Raw genomic sequence first — 22271 nt, 5'->3', positions numbered from 1 at the left:
CCGGTTTCCTTCTTCCCACAGCCCCTGGCGACCACCACCACTTTATGTTTCTATGAATTTACTCTACATACCTATAAATGGAATTATACAGTATTTGCCTTTTTGTGACTGGTTTATTTCACTTAGCAAATGTCTTCAAGGTGCATCCAAGTGTGAAAATTAGTAAAAGGAAACCTCGTTCAGAATGGAGTCAGGAGGCCAGCAGGGGGAGCTCTCATACCCTATCACTCTTCCTTAATTGCAGACCCAACAGGAAGAGATGGACTCTGCCCATGGATATTACTTTACTATCTGGATCAGCAGGAGGAAGGAAAGCTTTCCTCCTTCCCCAGCAACAGCTTGGCCAAAGAGAGAGAGTCAGAGCTCAGCAAATGAAAAGCAACTACATTTCAGTCTCCCAGGTTACTCCAATGGAGCTTTTGTGTAGAACAACCCTCCCAATTTTCTCCTTTCCTATGTAAAAGAGCCTTCCTTCCCTTTGCTCTCTGCAGACTTGCCTATGGTTTTGACATAGCTTGCTCATGCCAGATGTCAATTCTCTGCTATTTCTGAATAACATTCTCCCCCACCTTCTTTTTTTTTTTTTTTTTTTTTTTTTTTGCTGGTAAAATAACTGACAGTTTTCTATTTAAGAGTAACACATGCTATATAGCATGTATCAGTTTCCTACCTTTTTAAGGCTCAAAAACCTTCCATTGTCTGTATATTCCTCATTTTGTTTATCCATTCATCCGTTGATGGATTTTTACGTTGTTTCCAACTCTTTTCTATTGTAAATAATGCTGCTATGAACAAAAGTGTGTTAGGAAGGAAAAAAATTTTCTCCACTCTCTTAATTTCTGTATCTGGAGACTGTGAATTAAACTGATAAAAGATAGATTGGCAGGAGAAAAGACACTTAGCTTATGTACATAGGAGGTCACAGAAAAGAAGTGAAAAGCAAAGAAGCATTTAGACTTGGGGGCTTATATATTCTTTTAACAAAAGAAAGTGGGTTTGGATTTCAAGGGACAATAAATTGTGGGGAAGTGACTAGGAAATATAGGGGGGATCTAATGGAAGAAAAGGACTATTTTAGTAAGTTCTGTTTATGCAAACTCATCTTGGTGTGGATTTTCCATCTTCAAAGATCAGAGTCTCTTGGGGCACCTGGGTGGCTCAGTCGGTTAAGCGTCCCACTCTCGGTTTCAGCCCAGATCAAGATCTCACGGTTCGTGAGTTCATGGCCCGATGCAGGCTCTGCACTAGCAGCGGGAAGCCTGCTTGGCGGTCTCTCTCTCTCTCTCTCTCTCTCTCTCTCTCTGCCCCTCTTCTGCTTGCACTCTCTCTCTCAAAATAAATAAATAAACTTAAAAAAAAAAAAGAGTCTCTTTTCTCTCACTGGTACTGGGGAAGAACAATTTTCTCAAAGAGAAAATTATGCCGAGCTTCTAGGTACTGAAGGTAACTGTGTGTTTTGTTTTATTTTGAGGAATTTCCAGTTTTTTATTTGACAACTGATAAATACAGAGAGAAAATTCACCATAGCAAAATCTGGATAAAGTGAATCGTATTTCAGAAATGATGTTCTACATCAACAGAAGACAACCCAGTATCAACAAAAATGTGTATTTTATTTATTTTTTATTTTATTATATTTTTTTAAGATTTTATTTTTAAGTAGTCTACACCGAACGTGGGGTGCAAACTCACAATCCCGAGATCAAAAGTTGCACACTCTACTGACCGAGCCAGCCAGGCACCAGCTCCCCCCCGCAAATGTGTATTTTAAAAAGAAGAAATATTTTGATTTTGGAACTGTAAATCATTTTTAAATTTTGTCTTTATTTTTAATTTTATATTAAAATGAATTTGTATTTGCAAGAAAACTAACTTGGATTTTTTAAAAATGTGGTGTCACCTAAGATAGTTAATCCAGGGAGGAGGACCATAAGGAGAAAAGCAGATTTCCAGGCAAAGACATCCAACTGTAGCGACAGCAAAGCATGTTTTGCATTTTGCCATTTTCCTAGCTAGACAAAGAGCCCAGATGTATTAGTATATTTACATATTAACTTGATCTTCACAATGCAGTATCTATTCGGACCCCTCACTAGGCAAAACAATGGACTTGAACAAGTGCCAGGCACCTCTCTCCCTAGGTTTAGGGAAGAGAGAACTTGTGTGAAGGCAGGGGGGTTTGGTCCAAGGTCCCGCCTGGAGACATCAGAGATAGACAAGATCTGTCCTCTAATGTTCCCTGGGCTGAGGCCCCCTTTAGTCCTTGTTTTTGCCCTGGGGGCAGAATGGTCTCCCTTTCTCTTTGGGTGGAGGGCACTGCCTATGGGAAGGCAGCAGCTCATCTCGGTAACCATGGGAACATTATTGGCATGGCAACCTGGCAGCCACAGAGAAAGTCAGCAAGGGGTGGAGGGCTGGAAGCGGTGGGAGGTAGTCCTGTGGAAGAGGGGAGGGGAAGCAGCCCTCTTTGCTGAGGGAAAGAAGGAAAGATGCCCAGCTCTCTGAGTGGCCTCACGGAGAAGCCTCCGATCAATTAAAAACTCACTCTTGGGGAGCCTGGGTGGCTCAGTTGGTTAAGCGTCCAACTTCAGCTCAGGTCATGATCTCACACTCTGTGAGTTCGAGCCCCGTGTCGGGCTCTGTGCTGACCACTCAGAGCCTGGAGCCTGCTTCAGTTTCTGTGTCTCCCTCTCTCTCTGCCCCTCCCCTGCTCATGCTCTGTCTCAAAAATAAATAAAAACATTAAAAAAAATTTTTTTTAAACTCATTCTATAATCCAGTTCAGGGGGACTTGGGGTAGGGCTATATGGTGTTCAAACTGGACACTAGGATCTAGATCTCTTGATGTTTTTCTGTACTAAAGTGTGTCTCAGCAGCAGCAAGAAAGGAATCGGGGCTGGGAGACACAGTGTAAAACATCTCACATGTGGGCAAATTCTGACATTAAGTTTTGGTTGCAGGCAAAACACCACATGGAGCTTTTGTAGGGCTCTGAGAATCCAAACATCTTGTACTAAAGACAAGGAAATTTCCAAGCAGCATGTTAGGCAAGAACTAACCATGCAATAAGGTTGGGAAGGTTAAGAAGGTGGTAAAAACAAAACCAAACAAGATCCACTAGGGAGAAAGAACTTCTGAAGAGGAAGGAGTGAATGTCAGGGCAGCCAGCAGTGAACTAGAATCCCTCTCCTTCATGGTTTCTGTGATGGACAGACAGGGTGTGAACTTAGGAGTCAGATGGCCCTGGGGTGGAACCCCTGCCGTGCACCTTACTTACCTGTGTCTGTCTCAGCCAAATCAATCTGTCTCTCAGAGTCCGTTTCCTCTTCTCCAGAGACAGAGGGTAATGGTACCTCCTTTTGGGGATGTTGTGAAAATTAAATGATAAAAACAAGTTTAATAAAAAGTAATCTTAAAGCTCCTTGAATGAAAGGCACTCAAATACTAGTAACAAGACTTGTTACTCTGTTGGCTTTTTAGAAATGGCTCTGGGAGGGCCTGGGTGGCTCAGTCGGTTAAGCATCTGACTTTGGCTTAGGTCATCTCACGGCTTGTGGGTTTGAGCCCCACATCAGGCTCTGTGCTGACAGCTCAGAGCCTGGAGCCTACTTCAATCCTGTGTCTCCCTCTCTCTCTCTTTCCCTCCCCTGCTTGTGCTCTTTCTCTCTCAAAAACAAATATTAAAAAATTTTTAAAAAAACAAGAAATGGCTCTGGGGGCTCCTGGGTGGGTCAGTTAGTTGAGGCTTGAGTGTCCAACTCTTGATTTTGGCTCAGGTTGTGATCCCATGGTTGTAGGATTGAGCCCCACATCAGGCTCTATGCCAAGCATGGATTCTTTCTCTTCCTCTCTCTCTCAAAACAAAAAAGAAAAGAAAAGAAAAGAAAAGAAAAGAAAAGAAAAGAAAGGAAAGGAAAGGAAAAGAAAAGAAGGAAAGAAAGAAAGAAAGAAAGAAAGAAAGAAAGAAAGAAAGAAAGAAAGAAAAGAAATGGCTCTGTTTGGGTGGTTCTGTAGCATCACCTGAGATCTAAGCAAGGTTTTATTGTTGTTGTTGTTGTTGTTTATTTTTAAATGCATTGACTTTTTAAAAACTGACATCTTTATTGAGATACAATCACATATCATAAAAGTCATCCTTTGATGAGCACTGGGTGTTGTATGGAAACCAATTTGACAATAAATTTCATATTTAAAAAAAGATTAGTTGAAAAAAAAACAAAAGTCATCCTTTGAAAGTGTACAATTCAGTGGATTTCAGTATGGTCACAGACTTTTGCAACCATCCCATTATCTAATTTTAGTACATTTTCATCACTCCAAACGAAAGTAAAGGAACCACGCCCTCCTCAGCAGTTACTCACCATACTCCCTCCATACAGCCCCTGGAATCCTCTCGGTTACTTCCTTTCTCTATGGATTTACCTATTCTGGACATTTGATATAAATGAAATCATGCAATTGATGGCTTTCAGTGTCTGGTTTCTTTCACTTGCATCATGTTTCCAAGGTTCCTCCATGGTGTATCCTGTGTCAGTGCTTTGTTCCTTTTTATGGCTGAATAATATTCCATTGCACGGATATACCACAATCTATTTGTCTGTTCATCTGTAGATGGATGTTCGGGTTGTTCCCATTGTCTTGGCCCTTATCAACATAGTCAGTATGAACATCCACATGTAAGTTTTTGTGTAGGGACCGATCAATTTTTAGTTTATGGTTTATCAGGCCCCATGGCCTACTATGATCAGATAAAGAAATGGTGGGGTGCCTGGGTGGCTCGGTCAGTTGGATGTCAGGCTCTTGATTTTGGCTCAGGTCATGATCTCACAGTTTGTGGGTTTGAGCTCCCTGTCTGGCTCTGTGCTGACAGTGCGGTGCCTGCTTGGGATTCTCTCTCTTGCTCCTCCTCTGCTTGTGTGCATGCACATGCACACACACACTTTCTCTCTCTCTCAAAATAAATAAATAAATTTTAAAAAGGATAAAGAAATAGCAAATATGAAGGAGAGGTTGATGTCAAATTGGTTGATGCTAAATGCTTTTAAAATTTCCTCCTGATCATACCTTCCCTTTCTCCTATTCTCCTTCTTACTCTTCTACTCATCTCTCCCCATAGAGTGGTCCAGTCAGTCTTTTGCAAATGTCCAAACAAGGCATTCTGAGACGCTCATGAAAAACATTCCATAAAAATATCCCCCACAAAAGATATTCCATAAGTCTGGAAAGGGGAAAGAAAGAGAGAGAGAGATAACGATGTATAGCCCAGACTTATTATTCAAGAACAATTAAAACATCATTTAGAAACATTAACCTTTTTTTAATCGAGAGGGGCTATACAAAAGTATGCAACTCAATTAATTATCACACACACACATGCACATCATTTAAGATTCATCTATCGCCACCAAAGTAAAGGTAGATAAAGAGTTGCTAGATAACATATGGAGGCATGGAGTGTCCAGTTAAACTTGACATTCATTGCAAACAATGAATAAATTTTTAGCACAAGTGTATTCCATGCAACATTTGCGACATTTATTTAAAAAAATATTATTTATCTGAAATTCAAATGCAGCCCGGTGTCCCATATTTTTGGTAAATCTGGAAATCCTAGAAGGGGATATTAAAGAACATCCATTGGGTATAAATCATTCTTATGACTGAGTAGCAACTGGAGCTTGGTTAGAGGAAATCCCTGAATAAAATGAAATTTGGAGTTAATTGGTAGATTTAAACGACTTTGCTCTCTCCCTAGGGTTTTGTATAAATAAGCTTGTGTCATCTTGTTTTCTCGCAACACCTCCACACAATACTTGGGGGTCTACAAATGGAGACACAAAGGCAAAGATGTCAAAAGACACTCCAAGATCCCTCAGTGAGCTTGGGGTCTATTTAAACAAAATGTCGTGACTGGTTTCAGAAAGAAAACAGAGAGTTTATTGATAAAGTTTAAGAGAAGGAAAAGATCTTATTTGAAGCCCTTCATACTGTGGATGAGGAAACTGAGGCTCAGAAAACCTAAGTAATTGTCCCTAAGTCACAGAGCTGGTTAATGGTTGAGTGACGCTGAAATCCAAAACTGCTGAGTCCTGGCTTTATGGAGCTCTTTCCAGTTTGCCAACACCACACATCCTTCCCCTTCTCCTCCTTTCCCTTTAGTTTTCTTCTTTCTCTCTCTTTTTTTTTTAAGCTTATTTATTTATTTTGAGAGAGAGGGAGAGAAAGCACATGTACAAGTGGGGTAGGGGCAGAGGGAGAGGCAGAGAGAGAGAGAGAGAGAGAGAGAGAGAGAGAGAATCCCAAGAAGGCTTCACACTGCCAGTATAGAGCCCCATGCAGGGCTTGAGCTCATGAACTGTGAGATCATGACCTGAGCCTAATTCAGACGCTTCACCTACTGAGCCACCCAAGTGCCCCTAGTTTTCTTCTCTTGCAATATGGTATAGATAATCAGATCAGCCATAATCATACAGCTATATGGCACACTAAACTCAGAATTTTTCCTAGATCTTTCAAGTATAGAGAGCTGGATTATTCAAATCCTTTTAAAAATGTTTATTTTTAGGGGCGCCTGGGTGGCGCAGTCGGTTAAGCGTCCGACTTCAGCCAGGTCACGATCTCGCGGTCCGTGAGTTCGAGCCCCGCGTCAGGCTCTGGGCTGATGGCTCGGAGCCTGGAGCCTGTTTCCGATTCTGTGTCTCCCTCTCTCTCTGCCCCTCCCCCGTTCATGCTCTGTCTCTCTCTGTCCCAAAAGTAAATTAAAAAAAAGTTGAAAAAAAAAATGTTTATTTTTAAGGGGGGGAGCAGAGAGAGAGGGAGACAGAAGATCCAAGGTGGGCTCTGTGCTAACAGCAGAGATCCCCGATGTGGAACTAGAACTCACTAACCATGAGGTCATGACCTGAGTGGAAGTCAGATGCTTAGCCAACTGAGCCTCCCAGATGCCCCAAGAGAGCTGGATTATTCAGTGTGGGTCAAATATTTTTCTGTTCTAAACGAAGTTTACAAAAAGATTTAAGAATCGTCATTATCAGATCATGGGGTAATCTTTTCCTTTGATTTATACATTTTTCCATTTCGTTCATGTCCATTGGACCCAATGAACAAATTCTGGAAAGAATCTGGATTTGTTTTGAATATGCAAACCTACAAAATCAGCAGATTCCGAATGATTATAGATTGCCAAGTCTCTCAAAGCTTCTGTATTTATATTCATTCTATATCTAATTGCTCTGTGTGTTTCTAAGTCAGTATTTGCCTCATGGACTTCTTTTCACGTGTTCCAGGGATTTGGTCAATATCCAACACCGGATTTTTCCTCTCATAGCTCTCCCAAACCCAGTTACAATGCCAAGCCACGTCAAGAACTTTGCAGGCTATCATTTGGTCTGTTTATTTGGGGGGGAGCCATCTTGCTCCTCACCAATCACACCTCTTCTTTGGGGTTTGATGTTCAATGTTGGGAAGCTCTCACCTTGTAGGATGTGACAACTGGAAGAGAATGCTTTATTGAAATCCTTGCGACAATGACTTTGTGAAGACTTTGGAGGTTCTTTGCTCATTTCTACAGGGTGGAAAATGCCGTTATGACTCAGAGTCCTGTCTTAAGGAGGACAGCTGTGGCCCCGGGGCATTTGCAGATCATGTGGGGTTCTGGAGGGTTGCTGGTGAAGTGATTTTCTATGGCCAGACTAGTGCAGTGAAATGACAGTGTTAATTGTCATTTTCGTTTCCTCAAGTTCGTTTCTGAATCATCACATTTCTGAAAACCAGGGCATCCTGGGGTGGCATAAAATAGAGAGTACCTGACATTGAGGGAAGGGGCAGTCAGTCCTCTGGGGTTTATATAAATGATGTGTCTACTTGGCCTGGTGGTCTCATGAAGAACCAAGAATTAATCTAAAAGTGAGCTCATGGAAGTGAACTACCTCATGAGTGGCCTCCCCTCATGACACTGCAGTTGAGGCTCTATTTCCTATTGAGAGTAAGAGACAACAATAAGCCTATTCTATCCCTATTCACCCAGGCACATGCTGATCCGCGCTGATAAATCACTTGGTAGCTACAGAGAGGGGAAGATTAATGACCTTTCTTTTTTGACCAGTGTAGATCTAAAGCTTCCCCCACACTGGGGGCCTCATTTTCCATTTCCTATTAAAATCTGTGGCTCTCCTTTCCTGAAATAGCCAAATATTTTCTGTATAGAAAAAAAAAATCTCATCATATTTACACTCAAGGGAATTTCCAAGATCTCAAGGGATCTGAATTCCTTATTTGCCAACTAGTTCATGTATTTTGTCATTTTTCATCAGGTAACAGAGGTGACTATTCTGGAATTTGTCATGATTCTTGGGGTTGATTTATTGTCAATTTTTATAGTACTGCTTATTCTTTTTGAAAATAATGTGATCTTGTTCTGGGTGCTTGTGCTTTGTGGTAGAGAGTAATTACCTACTGACGAGATGACTATGAATAGATTTTGAATCTTGGGGAATATTCCACTTCCCTTGAGGAAACAAATCAGGGAGTTTAATCAACCCTGGAGATTGAGGACGGAGATGAATATGGGCTGGAATTGAATGTTGGTGTTTGAGAGCCACCAGTGATGGAAAAACCAAGCAGCCTTAAAATGTTCGTAGCTATGAGCTCATCTCTATTTTGCTAGGCTGTGATTGACGTAGGTTTTCAATAAAGATTCAGCAGCTCATTTCCAGAATGCCATGGAAAACTGGCTTCTTCAAGAAGGATCATTCTAAGGGAAATCAAATAGGACTAGAGCACAATACAAACCATGCTAACACTGAATTTCAAACAATAACAAGCCATTTCTAGCCTTGAAAGCCATTAAAAAAAATGCTAAGGAAGCACAGCCTTGCAAGGTCAGGTTTCTCATCACTAGAGGTGTCTAACTAACATCACCTAGGAGGGATATTGGCTTCTGAATCAGGTGGGAGGTTAGACTAGATGACCTTCAAATGCAGTATATATTCTAGGATTCTTTAGCTATATCAGGGAAATTAGGGACTAAAAGAAGTTCAGTTCAGGAACTAAAGTAAGCCTCTAGAATGGTATTAGTGTGATTCCAGGAGTATGATGTACCCTGTATTTCCAGTAACCCACACTTTGAACCTATGACCCAGCGCCACTGTTTCTTACTTAAAAGGCACACGTATGCCTTTTCATATACCCAAGCTTTGGCTCTCCTAGTTTTCTCCATAGGAAATGCAGCCCCAGCCTGGCAGAACATCCACTAACCCCTTAAAGACCTATGTCTAAGGTAGTGGTTCTCAGCTAAGGTGAGTTTGTGATTTTTCCCCTCCAGAGGTCATTTGATGAAGTCCAGAAACAGTTTTGGTTGTAACAACTGGGGGGATGCTACTGGCATCTAGTGGCCAGGGATGCTGCTAAACATCCTGCACCCCACAGGACAGCCTCCAACAGCAGTCACCTAGGACACCAACAGTGCTGAGCTTGAGGAAACCTGTTCTTACTTAGGTGAGCTTTTAGGCAAAAACCCCTGCATAGCAGCCGTAAAGCTTTTTTTAAAAACCCTTTATATCTTGGGGCATCTGGGTAGTTCAGTCGGTTAATGTCTGACTCTTGATTTCGGCTCAGGTCATGATGTTGCAGTTCATGAGTTTGAGCCCTGAGTCAGCCTCTGTGCTGACAGTGCAGAGCCTGCTTGAGATTCTCTCCCCGCTCTCTCTTCCCCTTCCCCCCACGGAATAAATAAATAAACTTAAAAAAAAAAAAAAAGAAAGAAAAAAGTAAAATCAATAGATGTTTTAAAAAAACACTTTATATCTTCTTTAAAGCACTTACCATTTTGTCCACTGGGAATGTCATTTCTTGGGAAACTTTCTTAAGCTCTAATCTCTTAGTATGTATAAAAATAAAATTGGGGGGCACCTGGGTGGCTCAGTCTGACTTTGGCTCAGTAATGATCTCACAGCTCATGAATTCAAGCCCCATGTGGGGCTCTGTGCTGACACCTCAGAGCCTGGAGCCTGCTTTGGACACTGTCTCCCTCCCTTTCTGCCCCTCCCCTGCTTGCGCGCTTTCTCTCTCCCTCTAAAATATAAACAAACATTAAAAAAATTTAAAAAAAAAGAAAAGAAAATTGGACTTACTCTGATTTGAGATGTAGGGTAGGGGGTGGGAAAGCTCTACCTGTTAGCCCTAAGAGGAGTTTTGAAACGTTCAACAGCAATAACATATAAAGAGCACTTACTGAGCACTTACTATATGCCAGGTCCTGAGCCAAAGCTTTACATGGCTTGCACACAGGAGGAGGCATTAACCTATGTTGAATGTTGAATTGTCTTATATAATTCAGAAGAATATATAAGGGTTCTGTGTTAGTTTCTTGAGACGGCCTTAACAATGACACCAAGTCATTAGATTTCAGGCCCACCCTAATCCAGTGTGATCGCGTCGTAATTACATCTAAAAAAAAAAAAAAAGAACCCTATTTCCAAGTAAGGTCACATTCTAAAGTTTGGGGTTGTGATGGTCTGAGTGCTTGTGTCCTCTTAAAATTCATAGATTGGAAACCTAATGCCCAGCGTGATGGTATCAGGAGGTGGGGGTCTTTGGGAAACCCCACAAATGAAGTGAAGCCCTCATGAATGGAATCAGTGCCTTTATAAAAGTGGTCCAAGGGAGATCCCTATCCCCTTGTACTTTGTGAGAAACTGGCCATTTGCAACCTGGAAGAGAACCTTCACCGGAACCCTACCACGCTGGCACCATGACCTTGGACTTCCAGCCTCCATAACCACTAAAAATAAATTCCTGTCATTTATAAGCCACCCGGTCTGTGGTACGTGGTTATAGCAACACGAGTGGCCTAACACATGGCGGACATGACTTTTGGGAGGACACTTTCCAACCCACTATAGTCTGCCCTCTGGCCCTCTTGTGTGAAATGCATTCATTCCATCCCAACATCCTCAAGCCATTTTTTTATTTAAGTTTATTTATTTATTTTGAGAGAGAGAGAGAAAGAGAGCACACAAGAGCTGGAGGGACAGAGGGAGAGGGAGAGAGAATCCCAAGCGGGCTCCACGCTGTCAGTGAAAACCCAGAGTTGGACGCTTAACTGACTGAGCCACCCACGTGCCCCCCAACATCCCCGGGTCTTAACCCATTCCCACATTAAATCTCATCAAAATGACATCAACTCCAAAAGTTCCAAGTGTTATCATCTAAATCAGGTATGGGTGAGATTGTGGGTATGATACACCCTGAGGCACAATTCCCCTCCCTTTGTGGACCTGTGGAGCTGGTCAGCTTCTACAATACAAGGGTAGGGGTGCCTGGGTGGCCCAGTAGTTAAATGGTTAAGTGTCCACGGTTCGAGAGTTTGAGCCCCACATCGGGCTCTCTGCTGCCAGTGCATGGCCCACTAGGATCCTCTGTCTCCCTCTCTCTGCTCCTTCCCCGCCTGTGGGTAGGACAGACATAGTCTATACATTCCTAGCCTAAAAGGGAGAAAATGGAAGAAGAAAAAAGACCACTGGTCTAAAGCAAGCTCGAAATCCTGCAGGGCAAATTCTACAAGGTTTCAAGGCCTGAGAATAATCCTCTGTGGCTCAGAGCTCCATCCTCCAGGCTCAGGGCCGTCCTTCCTGTTTCTCGGAGGATACCAGGTGCTTGCAGCCGAGTGCCTTTATCAGCCTGTTTCCTGGCTGTGGATTTCAGAAATCGAAGAGTCTCCCTTCATTTCATCCATCTTTGATGCTTTTGGCTCCTGTTGGCAGTGCTCCGCTGGGATACACTTCTCAGAAACCTTAGAAGTGTAGGGGGTCCAGTCTATCCTTCCTCACTGCACTTTACTGTAAGCACCAAGGGACACCAGGCCACCTTTTCCACCCTTTAAAAAAATCTTCTTAGCTAAATACCTAAGTTCAATCCTTGCCATCTGACAGCGGAATACAGTTCAGCCAAGTTCTCTGCCACTTTATAACCAGATCATCATTTGTCTAGTTTCTAACAGCACGTTCCTCATTTCCATCTGAGACCTTGCCAGAAGCACTTCAACGTCCATATTTCTAGCATCTTTCTGTTCGTGATAATATATGTGTTCTTGGCGGTGATAGCTTTCTCTACAGCTCTTCCCATATTTTTTCCCCAGAGCTTTCTCCAGAATCACCTTTGACCCATATTTTTTAATTAAAATTTTTTTTAATGTTTATTTATTTTTTTGGAGACAGAGAGACAGAGCGTGAGTGGGGAGGGGCAGAGAGAGAGGGAGATACAGAATCTGAAGCAGGCTCCAAGCTCTGAGATGTCAGCACAGAGCCCGATATGGGGCTCGAACTCATGGACTGCAAGATCATGACCTGAGCTGAAGTCGGCTGCTTAACCAACTGAGCCACCCAGGCACCCCATTTAAAATTTTTTTTTAAATGTTTATTTATTTTTGAGAGAGAGACAAAGCATGAGTGGGGAAGGGGCAGAGAGAGAGGGAGACAGAGAATATGAAGCAGACTCCAGGCTCTGAGCTGTCAGCACAGAGCCTGATGTGAGGCTCAGACCCACAAACCTCGAGATCATGACCTGAGCTGAAGTCAGACACCTAACTGACTGAGCCACCCAGGGGCCCCACCTTTGACCCATATTTCTTTTTTTTTTTTAAAGTTTTTAAAAGTTTATTTATTTTTGAGAGAAAGAGACAGAGAATGAGTGGGAGAGGGGCAGAGAAAGAGGGAGACACAGAATTGGAAGCAGATTCCAGGCTCTGAGCTGTCAGCACAGAGCCCAACGTGGGGCTTGAACTCACAAACCGCGAGATCATGACCTAAGCCAAAGTCAGACGCTCAACCGACCAAGCCACCCAGGCGCGCCACACCCCCCCCCCCCTTTTTTTAAGTTGACCCATATTTTGACCAACAGTCTCTTCAGGGCAGTCCAGGCTTTTTCTGTCATGAGCCTCAGAATTCTCCCAGCCTCTATCCATTACCGAATTCCAAAGCCACTTCCACGTTTTAGAGTATTTGTTACGGCAGCACCCCCCACTTCCTACTACTAAAACCTGTATTCGTTTCCTAGGATTGTCATGACAAATTGCCACTAACTGGGTGGCTTAGAACAAGAGCAACTTATAGTGTCTTAGTCCTGGAGGCTGGAAGTCCAAAATCAAGCTGTCAGCAGGGCCGTGCTCCCTCTCAAGGCTCTGGGGAAGAACCTTCCTTGCCGCTTTCTAGCTTCGGTGGTTCCTGGCCGTCCTTTGTGCCCTCTGGCCTATACTGCATTGCTCTAAGCTCTGCCTCCATCATCACACGGTCCCTCTCATAGTCCTCCCCTGTGTCTCTATGGGTCCTCTCCCCTTCTTAAGACATCATTAGTCATGGGATTCAGGGCCACCCTAATCCACTATGACCTCATCCTAACTAATTTCATCTGCAAAGACACTGTTTCCAAAAAAAGGTCACATTCTGAGGTTCTGGGTGGGTATAAATTTGGCGGGGGGAGGACACACTATTCAACCCACTACAGGTCCCAAGTAGAAAAGTTTGGAAATCACCGTACGAAACTCTGAACCTCTTGAAGGCACACCTTCATTTTTACCTACCCAACTTCTCGTACAGGTCATGGAATGCAATTAAAAAATATGTATTGCCTTGAACGTGCATACCTATGTTCATAGCGGCATTATTCATATAGCCAAAAGTTGGAAACAACTCAAGTGTCCACCAACAGACAAATGGGTAAGCAGAATGTGGTATAACCACACAATGCAATATCATCCCATCTTAAGCATACATGAAGTGAAATCGCCCAGACACAAAAGGACAAATACTGTATGATTCGACCTATATGAGACACTTAGAATAGTTAAATTCATAGAGACAGAAAGTAGAGTGGTGGTTACAGGATGTGCAGGGAAGAAGGAATGGAGATTTATTGTTTAATTAATATAGAGTTTCAATTTGGGATGGAAAAGTTGTGCAGGTAGATAGCAGTGATGATGGCAACAATAATGTGAAGGTACTTAATGCCACTGGATTGTGCATTTAACAGTGGTTAAAGGGGTGTCTGGGTGGCTCAGCTGGTTGAGCGTGGAACTCTGCATTTCAGCTCAGGTCATGATCTCACAGGTTTGTGAGATGGAGCCCCATGTTGGGCTCTGTGCGGACAGTGTGGAGCCTCCTTGGCATTCTCTCTCCCTCTCCCTCTCTGCTCCTCCCCTTCTTGCACTCTCTCTCTCAAAATAAATAAACTTAAAAAAATTAAAATGGCTAAATCACACAGCGCTTGGATGGCTCAGTCGGTTAGACATCCAACTTTGGCTCAGGTCGTGATCTCACAGTTTGTGGTTCAAATCCCGCGTCGGGCTCTGCGCTGACAGTTCAGAGCCTGCAGCCTGCTTCTAATTCTGTATCTCCCTCTCTTTGCCCCTCCCCTGCTCACCCTCTGTCTCAAAAATAAAACGTTAAAAAAAGTGTTTTTTTAAAATGGTTAAATCAGTAAAGTTTAAGTTATGTATATATTTTACCACAATTAAATGAAAGAAATATTTACTGGAAGAATTACTTCACTCATGTTCAAGACATTCTCATCCCAGATGCCTAAAATACCAGTCGTCAACTTCTAGTTCCTTCAAATCCTCACAAAAAAAAAAAAAAAAAAAAAACAGAATTCACTTATTGAATACTTATTATATGCCAGGCACTATGCTAAACATTCTGCATGCATTATTTTATTTAATCTGCACAACAACCCTTAGTATTTATTGGAATCCCCATTTTACAGATGCGAAAACAGGTTCAGAGAGGTTAAGTAACTTGTGCAAGGTCACCAGCTAATAAATGGAACACTGGGGTTTGAACTGAATTTTCTGGAGAGCCCATGCTCTTTAGCACTTTGCTGTGCTTCCTCAAAAACCTCTCTCAAACCTGTGAGTCCCATGCTTTGAAGATCAGGACAGAAGGTGGCCTCTAGTACTGTGTCCCCAAGCTTCTCCTAGAGAAGATAATAGCCAAGACTTACATAGTGCCTTCTACTGTGTCTGAAAGTACTTTACATATATCAACTCCTTTAATTCTACAACAGGCCCCCGAGGTGGGTGCTATAATTTATCCTCATTTTACAGAACAGGAAATGAGGCACAAGGAGGTTAACTTGCCCAAGTCACAGAACTGGGTATCTTCCCAAGAAAGTCGACTCAGGGAACTTTCAACCACCTCCTTTTCTTCCCCTCTATCAGGAAGAAAATCTCTGGTTAATGTCACCTGAAGGGCAAAGTGACCAAGTCTTCCTCTCACTCACAGGAACCTCATTCCTTTGCTCCACCTCCGTGTCATGATTGAAATGTCTGTGGAATGAATGCATAAATGAGCCAAAAGGGGCTCCCTGCCGCTTTCAGCTGAAGCCCTCTGCATCACCCAGAGATGCTCCGCCATCACACTTCCGCCAGCTTGTCTGACTTATTCTCTAACTTGATGGAAGTACTTAGGTTCTCCAAGCAGACATGCTCTTCTGGTGCCTTCCATTGATATTTGAGGTTCTTGTGCTTTTAGTTATCTGCTGTCATGAATCATTAGACTTTGTATTGACAGCATCTATAAGCACAGACTTATGCATAGCAGACAAGATATATGAATGAATACATTTTCATAAGACCCCAGGGTCCTTCCTTATATCCCCTGGTGAATTGTCCTCTATTACCTCAAGTCCTTCTGTGCCAGAAACCTCACTCAGCTTTGTCAGCCTGGATCCAGCTCTCATCCTGCATCCTTGGGTGGTAAAGGCATTCATCACTTTTGGCTTGAGGTCTGAACCGGGTTTGGGTTGGCAGGCATCCCTCAGCTTGCCCACCTGGGTCCCAGTGTAGTGGAATGAGGAGCCCAAAAAGTCCAGGGGAATCTTTAGTGTGTTTGCCTGCCCATCCGCTCAGCCACCTGCCTTATGTTTTTATGGAGAATCTACAGTGTCAGGCACCCTCGAGTATCCGTATTGGGAGTTACTGCACGCACACGTCTTGGAGCCTCTGAATATTCATGAGAGAAGCAGAAAGTCCAATGTTAGAGAGGGGAGAAATAGTAATTCATAAATATTAATAAAGGCAGGCCACATGCTGCAAGGAAGGCTCTGAATGCTAACGAGTAGATGACGTCGGGCCGGGCGCGTGCCAGCGGGCGGGTGCCCGAGCGCGGGCGCGCCCCCGAGGGCCCGGGCACGAGCGCGGGGAGGGGGCGGAGGGGGCGGGGTGGAGGAGGGGAGCGGAGCCGGGCGCCGGCCGAGCTGCGGGGGGAGCGCTCGCTGGCTCGCCGCTGCCGCTGCCGCTGCCGCCGCCGCCGCCGCCGCCGCCGCCGCCGCCGCCGCGCTGTGCTCCGGCCGCTCCCCGCGGCCCGTGGATGGGGGTGTCCCGCTGAGCCCCGCGAACCGCCTCCCTCCGCCAGGACCCGCACAGGTGCCGCCGCGGGGGGCGACCTTAGCCCATACCGACCCACTGCCGTGGGTGGGGGTTGGACGGGGGTGATGAAGGAGGCCCCGCGACTCGGGTTTCTCCGTCGGCGGGTCGGGGGGCGCCGCAGCCCCGCGCCCCCAGCCCGTCCCATCCTGGAATCGGAACGAAGGAGCCCCGAGGCCGTCGCCCTCCTGCCCAGCCCTTCATGGGAGTGCAGCGCTCGGGCCGGGAGCTGTGGGATGATGGGCACTTCAAGCATCATCAGATCAGAGCCTTGGCCCCCCAGCCAGGCCTGGCGTGCGTGTGCAAGTGTTGTGTGTGTGTGTGTGTGTGTGTGTGTGTGTGAGAGAGAGAGAGAGAGAGAGACAGAGAGAGACAGAGAGAGAGACAGAGAGAGAGAGAGAGAGAGACAGAGAGAGAGACACGGGAGGCGGCGCGGACTAGGGGGCTGGGGCAACCGGGGAACGCTGCCCGGTGGTGTGGGCCAGTGGATCTGTACCTACTCCCGAGACCGTTATCTTGCCCGGACACCCTTAAACGCCCCAGAATCCTCTGTGCCCCTACGAGCCTGACCCCGCACCCGCCCGTGCCCCTCCCTGGGGTGCCGAGCCTTTCCCCAGGACCGTGCATTCCTGCAGTGTCAGAACCGCTGGCAGCTGCCGCAGACGCTGCGGGAGCAATTGTTTTACTACGGAACAGGTCGGAGAAAGGACGAGGGTGGTGGTGGTGGGGGCGCTGCCCTCCGGTGGGCCCAGGACCCCTTGGGGTTCAGGGGTGCAAGGCTTGACAGAGCCCTGGGGCGGGCGTGTGATCCCAGCCCTCCCTTCTTTCTGCCTATCCCTTCCCTTTTCACTGCTCGACACCCCCGGATCTCCCTGCCACTCCCGTGTCCCGCTCTTGTTTGGCCAAAGGGCCGGGAAGTCTGTGTGCGGCCTGCGCGGGATGAGCCCAGTTTTCCCCGTAGCGCCAGCCATTGTGCTGCTTGGAGAAGCCTTTCTTTACCCCAACAGACCCGGGGGGTGGAGAGGAGGGGGATGTGAGATGAGGGTGAGTGGAGCAGCAGGAGGAGGGGGACGGGGTGGGGGGTGGGGAAGCGGAACCGCAAAGGGGTTGCTGACTTCTGTGCAACAAAATACTCTCTTTCTGTGGCAATGGGAAGCTGGCACAATCCTGTATACTGACTGCTTTTGCTGAGTAGCAGTGGGAAACTGCCGTGGATCAGTAGAGGGCAGATTTTAGGGATGAGGTGTGGTGAGGAGATAGAAATCAACTGCTCTATGGGGCAGGTAATAGGAAGAAGGGGGAGATGGAATGGGGCCTCGGTGCAGGTACAGAGGCCCAGTAGGGGGAGGCATGGTGAATTCTCTACTGCTCCCCCTCCACTCTGCTCAGCTCAGCAAAGCAGGGAGTGAAAATTTGTACTGCAGCCCCAAGCTGCAGCTAGTGCATCGTTATGCTGCAAAGGAGAGGCTTATGTGTTTCCTACAGGGTCTCTGTTAAGCTCAGAGCCTTTTTTTTCTCTTCCAAATTACACCATCTATTGGGAGCCAAAATAAATGCAATAGATTATAGGACATAATCAAACTATAGTCTTGCACTCTGTTCTAGGATAAGAGAAAAAGACAAGGTGACCTTTCGGTGGTTCCCTTTTTCTGCCACTCTTCATGTGTTTTTAAAAAATTGATTTTGGAAGTATAGAGGAAGAGGATAAGCAATCAATTGTATTACCCCTCGCTTTTAAGGGGGGAGGCCTCTAGGATGAGCTGTGAATGAAGACATGGGCGGGCGAGCCAGGATGCAAGGGTAGGACATTTCAGTGGGGGGTGCAAAGGCACCCCACCAAGAGAGAAGGCCAAAAGAAAGTGAGCTAAAGGAAGGAGACAAAGGGCACAGGTTCAAGAAAGGCTGCCAGCCCCAACCCAGAGACCCCCTCCTTGAGCCAGGCTCTCACGGCCTCTGCCATAGTCTGGAGTCTTTGTACAAATACCCGGCTCAGTCTGGGTATTGAGTGATATCCAATTCCCAGTGCAGGCTTTCAGTTTTGGTTTCATCTCCAGGTGGTCATTCATGCAGAGCTTCTTGGCTCTTGGGAAGTGAGTTGATGAAAAGAAAGCTGGCTATATTATGGATTGTTCAAATGGCCACGTTTCTGAACTCTAGAGCTGTGATATCCCATTCTTTTATCATCATCTGGGTGAATCCATTTTCTAGAGGCTGCCTGGGCTGAGCATAGGTGCTTTGAGCATAACCTTCCTGTTGACAACACCCAAAACTCAATCTTTGTCTTAGATGCTGATTGGATTGCCCTTTTGTTGCTGGTTAATAATATAGTTTGTGCCATTTCGAATTAGTACCCCATTGGTATCACCTATTCATTCTGGCTCCCCCTTCTCTCCTAGAGAAGAGTACAAGTCTAAAGGAAGTGTAAATATCTCTAACATCATGTCTTTCTGAAATGGGGCCAGTGATCCAAGAAGCTTTCACCAAATAAATTGAAAATAGCAGGGGTGCCTTAGTAAAAAAAAGGTGATAAATTTTATTCAGCAGTAGTTCTCCCATTTGATCAGCATGTAAAGCATTGCACATAGACTATCATGGCAGGGGGATTTTGTTTTGTTTTGTTTTGTTTTACTTGAAACACCCTCCCCCTACATTTGCTGTGAAACTAAGTTATCCTCATTTTCCTAAAATCATTGACATTTATCAAACACCACATATGCAATACATTGTGTTTAGCACTGCCAGTGATTATTTTCATTACTCTGCAAAATAGCCTTCAGCTTAAATACTGTTTTAAACCTCATTTTATGGATGAGGAAACCATGACACAAAGAGGCTGATAATTTGCCCAAAGTCTCATCGCTAGGAAGTGATAGGACCAGGATGGGAACCTGGAATCCAGGCTCTTAACCATCACAGAGTCCTGCTCTGGTCAACCCAAATTCCCCATCTGTAAAACCTTCCTTGCTCCCTACTGCACTCTGTGATCTTTTCTCAACTCCCTTTGGCACTCAGCGATGCTTAATCTTTTTTGTGCTATTGGCCCCTTTTGACAATGTAGAGAAATCTATGAGATTCTCCTCCAAATATGTTTTTAAGTGCATAAAATATAGTTATATTCAAAGAGCCCTTTAGGGGTCTGTAGACCCTAGGTGAAGAACGCCTGAGTGGCAATTAGTTGTGTATTGCTTTATAGCTGTGCTGTCCACTCTGGTAGCCCCAAGCGACATGTGGCTAGTCCAAGTGGAAATGTACTGTGAATACACACTGGAGTTCAAAGAAGTAGTATGAAAAGAGAATGTAAAATGTTTCATTAATATTTTAAAATATGGATTACATATTGGAATGCAATCTTTTGGACATATTGGATTTAATAGAATACATTATTAAAATATATTATTACAATTAAGATTATCAATTACACTAATAAGTTATTAAAATTAACTTCCAGAGCTATTAGCTCTATACCAACACCTTCACTGTAACAAATGAGAAAATTGGAACCCATGATGCTTGTCACTCAGCCACACATTGGCAGGTAGGTCTGTTGGCTCTTGAGCATATGTTATTTCCAAGATGTCATAAGGTCCCAACATGTTGCCTTTGCACACTGTAAATACTCGGAATATATTTTGATGTGATGCAACGGTAATTGGCTTCCTCCCAGTACAATCCTGGCAAGAGCTGTCTGAGTCCCCACCTGGCATGGCCTTTGCCTCACTTACTTAGAGTTTAAGTTTTATAGACAGAGTTGGAGAATGGCACTTTCAGGGCAAAACCCATTATTTTTGCTGTCTGTTCAGTTCTCCTCGGTAGTGGTTCCAATTTAAGCATCTAACTGGATCAGAAATTACACAGACAGGAGAGAAAAGTTTGGTTGCCTTTCCGCATTACAGGGAAGAAAGTGGCATATGTAGAGAAGGGCATGACGGACAGTAATGCTGTGCTGCCTAAAATTGAAAATGAAAAATGTATGTGGGGGACAGATGATCATTTTTCAATGAACACACATTGATTGATTGCCTAGCCGCAGAGCAGTGTGTACAGGATGGAATGATGCAGGATGTCCAGAGGACGTCTGTGCCCTCGAGGAATTTAAATTAAAATTGGGGAAGGGCTTGGATACACACACAGTTGGATAAATCACAGTGGAAGGCAGTGTCTGAAGAGGGCCTGGAGCTCAGGAAATGAAAGTAGGCCTGAGTGTGCAGCTTTCCAGGATGTGGTGTCCAAGATGGTCATGGAGGCTGACCTTGGAGCACATGGGCAGTTGGGTCTATCTCTTTCAGGATAACCAGTCATTTAATCTGTTACTTTAGCCCCAGACATAAGCTCTGTATCTTGGAAAAGCTCAGGTGCTTGTTTTTGAGGGTAGTCATATCTAGGTCCATGCATCCCTATCCCAAACCCTTGGGGCCAGCCATTTTAGAAAGCAGTAATAGAGTGTGAATTCTGCATATCATTTCCTGGAGATTGGGGCAGCAATCAGTATAATTTAAAAAATTATTATTTCCGCAGCAAAACACACACAGTGGGATAAATTGAAACCATAAGCAATTTTATATTCGTGTAGATTAGGTTTAGTTGCCAAGTGAGTTTAGGTCAAGTCGGTTTTTGCCACCAAATAAGTTATGAAAGACTTCTGGTTTTCAGAGCACATGGTTAAGGATGTGGACTTATGGCAATAATAATAATAATAATAACAATTATTATTATTATTATAAACAGAGAACATATGGGACAACAATGATGTTTATTATCTGCCAGCCACTGTTCTAATCACTTACCTGTATTTTTACTCCTTTAACCCTTAAGACAATCCCTTGAGGATTATTATTTCTGTCTCGAGAAGAATAAAGAGAAGCACAGAGAATTAAGTAACTTGCTAAGGTCAAGTGTATGATAGCGAGGAAGTACAGAAGTGACGGATGCCTGGAAAGTGGAGTCTTCCTTTTTCAGAGGGATACAGACTAACGGGTTATGTGGTTATGGTTCCTCAGCAGAGGCGGCACAAAAGCCCGGTCCAAGCTCACATTACCTTGTTTGTTTCTCCTAGATCAACGAATCCTGAAAGTCACAGTTGTCCTATTGCTGTGAGAGAATGGAGGCTCCACTGGTGAGTTTGGATGAAGAGTTTGAGGACCTTCGACCCTGCTGCTCGGAGGACCCGGAGGAGAAACCACAGTGTTTCTATGGCTCATCTCCCCACCATCTAGAGGATCCCTCCCTCTCTGAGCTTGAGAATTTTTCTTCGGAAATAATCAGCTTCAAGTCCATGGAGGACCTCGTGAACGAATTTGATGAGAAGCTCAATGTCTGCTTCCGGAACTACAACGCCAAGACGGAGACCCTGGCTCCTGTGAAGAACCAATTCCAGATCCAGGAGGAGGAAGAGACCCTGCAGGATGAGGAGTAAGAAGTCTTAATTGCCCTCTGTTGCTTCAGACATAAGCCCTGTAGTCTGGGGCTCTTTGACATAGAACTCGTGTCTGTGGGTTCATGGCATATCACTTATGCTTTCATGTCAGTGGGGCAGGGCCCTGGTAATTGCTGACATTATTCTATGATGTCCCTTTACAGGGACCTGGAGAGTTTTCTAAAATTGAAATCTTAGAGGAATGAATACTTTTTAGAAAATAGATTTTCTTAGGTACAATATAGAATTTTAGGAGCATGATCCATTTTAGGGTCCATCTATCTTCTGTTTCTTTGTATCAGTAGTAATCCACCCAGATATTAGAAATAAGGATCAGAAAAGAAATTAATTAACCGTGACGGAGGAATCTGTCACTGGAACAATTTGCTTCAAGAAACACCAGAATTATGAAAATCTCCAAACTGTTAACAAATCCCCCCT

General features: G+C 44.4%; 1 protein-coding gene across 3 annotated transcripts in view; it reads left to right on the top strand.

Moving 5' to 3' along the window:
- Nucleotides 1-16276: 16276 nt before the first annotated feature.
- FEZ1 (fasciculation and elongation protein zeta 1) overlaps nt 16277-22271 on the top strand; it is a 43508-nt gene continuing 37513 nt past the window's right edge. Inside the window, exons 1-2 of one of the 3 annotated variants that reach the window (XM_058687219.1) lie at nt 16277-16417; nt 21471-21826. In XM_058687219.1, coding sequence (XP_058543202.1) covers nt 21516-21826 — 311 coding nt within the window. In that variant the 5' untranslated portion in view covers nt 16277-16417; nt 21471-21515. Of the gene's footprint in view, nt 16418-16980; nt 17114-21470; nt 21827-22271 lie in introns of those variants that run through there. The other 2 variants (XM_058687217.1, XM_058687218.1) reach the window with 2 other exon arrangements.

Source organism: Neofelis nebulosa, chromosome 10 (genome assembly GCF_028018385.1).
Source record: "Neofelis nebulosa isolate mNeoNeb1 chromosome 10, mNeoNeb1.pri, whole genome shotgun sequence".
NCBI classification, from domain to species: Eukaryota; Metazoa; Chordata; class Mammalia; order Carnivora; family Felidae; genus Neofelis; species Neofelis nebulosa.
Note: the sequence above shows the minus strand (reverse complement) of the source record. Positions and strands in the feature narration are given on the sequence as shown.